General features: G+C 27.5%; 1 protein-coding gene across 1 annotated transcript; it reads left to right on the top strand.

Annotated features, from left to right (window-relative positions):
• The first annotated feature begins 921 nt into the window (after positions 1–921).
• On the top strand, positions 922–1,930 carry fabp4b (fatty acid binding protein 4b). The gene is made up of 4 exons (XM_051130443.1): positions 922–1,083; positions 1,210–1,385; positions 1,518–1,619; positions 1,718–1,930. Exons 1-4 carry the CDS (start codon positions 1,011–1,013, stop codon positions 1,769–1,771), a joined length of 405 nt encoding a protein of 134 aa, XP_050986400.1. The 5' UTR covers positions 922–1,010; the 3' UTR covers positions 1,772–1,930.
• Positions 1,931–7,117: the final 5,187 nt, after the last annotated feature.

The following is a 7,117-nucleotide window of genomic DNA, read 5'->3' as shown; positions in this document are numbered from 1 at the left end:
CGGGAATGTGACGTCAATGCATTCTCTCTATACAACATAGAAAAATGTTATCAGAATCTTTAATCATCAGTTTTTATGGTAACGTTATGCCATAAAATGCCTGAATTAATTTGACTGTAAAATGAAGGTAGCTATTTCTCACATTAGGATTGTGAGTTATGAGTGAAGATTGTATTTGTGTTGTTGCCTTTGATTGCATGGACATGACTCCTAAATTTATAATGCCAAATGTGAACATTATTATTTGACATGTCAGTGTAATCATCTCCAGCTTTGATCCTAAGTGAATAAAAACAGAAATTATATTGATGGCCCGCGTGTCTAATTGTTGCTCTTTAATATCAGAACCACAAAATGACGCTGGATACTCCGTGTATTTCAGATTTGCTTAATGATCAGCAGATGGCGCCGTTTCTGTTCTGCACTAAACTTGGACAGCGAGAAGGAAAAATGTAATACATTGCAGCTACTGTGAGTTTATCGTGAATGGATAAAAGATATCAATTTATGAACTGATTATGTGCAAATTCAAGCAGTAATATTAATGTTGATACCCATCAAGAACAAAGGTTCAGTTTTGTATTTGATATCTGTCATCTCAAAACTAGACTCATAGACGTTTGATGCATCAGGTCAGTTCCTACTTCAACTCAAAACTATATAAAAATGTAAAGTTATACATATTGTCATTATTATTATTTACATAATCAACATTTCCACTTCATTTATAAAGAAATTCGTTTTATATGGTTTGACTTTTGACCTAATCTAATATTCAAATATCGATCTATCAAGCCCTCCCCTTTTAGAATCTTTTAACCAATCGAATTCTTAAATATCACAGCAATGTTACTGATTGGTCAGTGAGCGGCGACACTTATCCGTGCACTCTTTAAATCTCACTCTGTTCTGAGCCTTTGCAACACTTCATATACATATTAAACAAAAAATCTTGTGTTGTAACCATCAAGCTTCTTTGTTTTTATTAAATACTGAATATAGAAATAGCAATGGTTGAGCAATTCGTTGGTAAATGGAAAATGACTTCAAGTGACAACTTTGATGAATACATGAAGGCTGTAGGTAAGATACATGATTTGATATATAACTATATTTTTATTATTACTATTATTTTAATAGGAGGAGACAGCTTTTTGTCCAACCTATTGTGATACCAGTTTCAGGCTAACTTTTTGTATTTGTACACAGGTGCTGGTTTTGCTTCTAGGCAAATGGCTAACCTAGCAAAACCCAGTCTGTCGATTGCTGTGGATGAGCAGGGATTCATCTCTATGAAAGCTGTCACTACCTTCAAGACCCTTGAAATCAAATTTAAATTAGGTGAAGAATTTGATGAGACAACAGCAGATGACAGGAAAGTCAGGGTAAGAATTAAAAAAAAAATTAAGTAACTAAACCTAATATAATGTAGACTTGTATACTGTATTTAAAAAAGTATGTGTGTAATTTTTTTTTTTTTGCATATTTACATGTCTATTTTTCCTCATTCTCTTCAGACTACTATGAGCCTTGTAGGTGATAAGCTTATTCAAAAGCAAACCTGGGAGGGGAACACTACAATAATTGAAAGAGAGATTCAAGACTCCAAAATGATAGCGGTATGTGTACAAGTCTTCTGCACAATATTAAAACAGATGTTTTATTTACCTGCATGTTTAAAAATAAATGAATTAATCTAATCTCTCTCTTTCTTTAGAAATGTGTCATGGATGATGTGGTCGCCGTCAGGACTTATGAGAAAGATGCGTGATGAAAGATGCACAAACTCTGGGCTTTAAGACCAATTAAAGACCTCATTCGATTTTAATATGGTTGAATTTGACTGATTTGATGTGAAATATGAATTGCTTTGTTGCAATATTTTTTGCTTTATAAACATAATAAAAAATAAAATATATCTCTTAACTCATTTGACTGATATTTTATTGGATATAAACTTTTTTGTTCCTACACTGCCGTTCAAAAGTTTGGGATCAGTACGATTTTTAATGTGTTTTATTATTTATTTATTTGAATTTTTTTAAATTCTATTATGCTCATCAAAGCTGTAATTTTCTATATTTGTAATCTTTTAAATAATGTTATATATTATTTTAATATATTTAAATATATTTAAAAAAATAATTTATTCCTTTGATGCAAAGCTATTGTTTTTTCAGGCTCTCATGATCCTTCAGAAATCATTCTAATATGCTGATTTATTATCAGTGTTGGAAACAGTTGTGCTGTTTAATATTTTTTTTGGAACCTGTTATTCTTTTTTCAGAATTCTTTGATGAATAAGAAGTTAATGACTGACTTTTTTATGACTTTATTTCAAAAAAAGAAAGAATAAAAATTTACTAACCACAAACTTTTAAACGGTAGTTTATATTGTTACAAAAGATTTATATTTTAAATAAATGCTGTTCTTTTTAGCGTTTTATTCATTAAAGAATCCTAAAAAAAAGCATCACAGGTTTCAATTAAATAATAAGCAACAGAACTGTTTCCAACTTTGATAATAAATCAGCATATTAGAATGATTTCTAAAGGATCATGTGACACTGAAGACAGGAGTAATGATGCTGAAAAATAAGCTTTGCATCACAGGAATAAATTGCGTTTTAAAATATATTTACATAGCAAATGGTTATTTTACATTGAAATAATATTTCATAATATTACAGTTTTTTCCGGATTTTTGATCAAATACATACAGCCTTGATGAGCATAAGAAACTTCTCTTAAAATCATACTGATCCCAAACTTTTGAACGGCAGAGTATATATGAGAATAAAATATGTGACCAAAGAGCTGAGGAATTTAAAAATAATTACATGAAATTACTAGTTATAATTATTATTATATAATACTATAGCACTTTCATTTGTATCTGAACCCAATAAAATGGTAACCACCAAGCTTAGAAGAAAGAACTAGACTGAGATCCAGTGCAAGCTCTCCTCAGAATCAAAGGCAGCCAATGCACATCGCAGCTCTAGAATTAATATCATATACAATTGCCATTCAAACTGCAATTTACTTTGCAGTATATTCGCAAGGTATGTGTTGCCACACAGCAGTATAGGACTACTAATTGGCCTCCAGAATGTCCCATACCGTTTCCCATGCAAAAAGGATTTCCATTAATCTGTGATATAAAATTGAAACAGCCTAAATTTCACCTCAAATGGCTGCCATGGCAAGATACTTGACATCCAATCGCAACCGTAAAAAGATATCATTCGAGCAGCATTCATCACCACCTCCTAGTGCCTGGTGAACATGTGATGTGTTAATCCTCAGCAGTCCAGTTCACAATGGTTTCCTGAGTCTAATAACCTCAATACCCCCAGGATTAACAGTACTTTAGCAGCTGGAGTGGCTGACCATGCGCTCCTTGCAAACTTCTGCTTCCAAAATATACATTCCTTTTTTGTGATCCTAATCTTACTGAGTATTATAATGCAATTTATATTAAAGCATGTGGCATTAAAGAGGATTTTGATTTATTTGTAAGGATTAATATGCGTTCAGCAGGACTGAAAGTATAATTTGACCAAACTAATGTTTTAGAAGCAGCAAGAATTGTGCATTGAGATGCTTTTAATTATTATTATTATAATTATTATTATTATTATTATTGTTATTTTCCTTTACATAAATTCCAAAAAATGCTGCATTTCTGTACAGCTTCAGTCAGTGTAATATCAAATGACGCAAGCTTAATAGAGTAATAATATTCTTTTAAAAATTGTTTAGTATTATTTAATAATAATAATAATAATAATAATTAGTTTACATAAATAATAATAATAGTTTAGTATTATTTAATAATAATAATAATAACAACAACAACAATAATAATTCCTTTACATGTATAATAATAATAATAATAATAATAATAATAATAATAAATTCCTTTACATAATAATAATAATAATAATAATATTAATAATAATAATAATTAATTTACATAAAAATTAATAATCGTTTTATATTATTTACTACTACTACTACTACTACTACTACTACTAATTCCTTTACATAAATAATAATAACAATAGTTTTATATTATTTAATAATAATAATAATAATACTAATACTACTACTAATAATAAATTCCTTTACAAATATAATAATAATAATAATAATAATAATAATAATAATTACTTTACATAAAAATTAATAATCGTTTTATATTATTTACTAATACTACTACTACTACTACTACTAATAATGCTAATAATTCTGTTGCATAAATTCCAAAAAAAAAAGTATTTCTGTATGGCTTTAGTTAACAATCGTTTTTAATAATAATAGTAATAATAATAATAATAATAAATTCCTTTACATAATAATAACAATAATTACTTTACATAAAAATTAATAACAGTTTTATATTATTTAATACTACTGCTACTAGTATTACTACTAATAATAATTCCTTTGCAGAAATTCCAAAAAAAGTTGTATTTCTGTATGGCTTTAGTCACTATTATATCAAACGATGCAAGCTTTATAGAGTCATGGTATTCTTTTAAAATTGCTTTTAATAAAATAATAATAATAATAATAATAATAATAATAATAATAATAATTCCTTTACATAAATAATAATAATAATCATAATAATAACAATAACAATTGTTTTATATTATGTAATAATAATAATAATAATAATAATAATAATAATAATAATAATACATAAATAATAATAATAATAATAATAATAATAATAATAATAATAGTTTTATATTATTTAATAATAATAATAATAATAATAATAATAAATTCCTTTACATAATAATAACAATAATTACTTTACATAAAAATTAATAATAGTTTTATATTATTTAATACTACTGCTACTACTATTACTACTAATAATAATTCCTTTGCATAAATTCCAAAAAAAGTTGTATTTCTGTATGGCTTCAGTCACTATTATATCAAACGATGCAAGCTTTATAGAGTCATGGTATTCTTTTAAAATTGCTTTTAATAAAATAATAATAATAATAATAATAATAATAATAATAATAATAATAATACCTTTACATAAATAATAATCATAATAATAACAATAACAATTGTTTTATATTATGTAATAATAATAATAATAATACCTTAACATAAATAATGATATTAATTTTATATTATTTAATAATAATAATAATAATAATAATAATAATAATAATTCCTTCACATAAATAATAATAATAATAATAATAGTTTTATATTATTTAATAATAATCATATTAATAATAATAATAACTATTATTATTACTATTGTTCCTTTGCAAAAAGGAACGATAATAATAATGCTGTCTTTCTGTACGGCTTCAGTCAGTGGTATATCAAATGATGTAGCTTTATAGGGTCATGAGACAGATTTAAGTCTGAGAAAGTGAAGCTTTGAATTTTCTCTGTGGCATTTTCTCTCAATGGTCCATTGTTTTCTAGACTTTACTTGTAAGGGACACCATTTTAACAATGTACTTCCATTTTTTCCGTGAGCTTAAAATCTCAGGGAATTTGATAATATTACACTGCAGCAGGACGTTGGGAGCGCACTGTATGATTTGATTTGAAGTTATTAAGAGCTGCCAGTGGAACAGAGGCAAACAGTTTGCAATTAAAACAATCATTCAAACTTCTTTTTAAAACAGAAACAAGTGCTTGAGTGATATAATACCAACAACGTATGCTGAATGTATTAGAAGCAAATTTTTGCTGTTTTACTGCACTTTACGTGAATATGTGATATTAGGCAATGCTAGACATAAATTTTTCTATTCAGTCTACTCAAACAGGACACAGGTAAACTGCTGTTTTGCTCTTTCAGTGTGAAGTATGGAGTCTTCTGAGGTAATAATAATAAAGAAACGATACATGTTTAACAGAGCTCAGCTTTAATAGAATTTACAGACTACAGTTAATGAGCTAACATCTGTCTTTAAAACGCAGTACAATCTTTGACTTTATTTCAAACGAATTTAAAACAGTAGTTCGGATTATAAAAACTTACATGGATACATAATATGTTTTCAACAGTTAATTTATAATTAACCACTTAGTTATCCAAAATTAACTTCATTTGATGTATTTTCAACTTGAAACAAAGTTTGCACGTGATGTATAAGAAATAACTTTTTTCCTACAACACTGCCATCTGGTGTTTAATTTCTGCATTATAATGTTTGTAATCTAATCTCTCTGCAATTGAGGCCTACTAACATTAGGATTAAAGTTTAATTAAGTGACGCAAATCATGTAGAGTTATGCGCACAGTTAATTACTTGCTTTTTAAACAGAGTTCGAAATAGTTCGAAACAGAACACTTATTTTGCGTAGCGCTTAATCTCGACTGAATTAATGGAATTGCGCCAGAATTTTAGTTTGAAGGGCAAAAACATTCTAGTGATGTCATACTTTTCTATTTTGGGTGAAGATGAGATGAGAAATGTCTAAATAATATATTTTATATAAAAGACTAAACAGTTCATAAAGATGAAAGGACTTTTATTCGTTTTTATGGCACCTACAGAGGCCCTTTAAAGCACCACAGTTATCCATTCATTGCTAGGGGAACAATAAAATAAACTTTTGGAGATTTTATTACAAATAAAAAATAGAATGTAAACTCAAAGTGAGTTTGAACAGTCTGTTTCTTAATTACCAGCACATTGCACGTCGATAGCCAAATGTATAAACCGAATTTAATTAAACAATCAGTTAATATTACAGCGATATTAACTGTTTCAACACGATTTAATATGATAGAACATCACAGGGCAACTGACCAAACTACTGTACTAATATAGTTACTAAAATTACTGTCTTTAAATTAAAACTTTTAGCATGTCATAAACATACGCAATTATAAACAATTAGAATAGATGAAAATATGCGTAATCACAAAATAAATTAATAAATAGTAAACATATTTCACTTTTCAGTAACACGTGTCTGTTGCGTGTGGAAAAGCACCTTAAGTTCCGAAAAGTCATGTTTAAAATAAGACCACCTTTCCTTTACGTATGTTTTTCCGCGCTCGGGACTTTTCTAACGGCAGCGCAACTGATGGGTCTTTTATTTTGAAACGCTGAAT

Source organism: Labeo rohita, chromosome 16 (assembly GCF_022985175.1).
Source record: "Labeo rohita strain BAU-BD-2019 chromosome 16, IGBB_LRoh.1.0, whole genome shotgun sequence".
Lineage (NCBI taxonomy): Eukaryota > Metazoa > Chordata > Actinopteri > Cypriniformes > Cyprinidae > Labeo > Labeo rohita.
The sequence above is the reverse complement of the archived record's forward strand: the minus strand, read 5'-3'. Positions and strand labels throughout refer to the sequence as shown.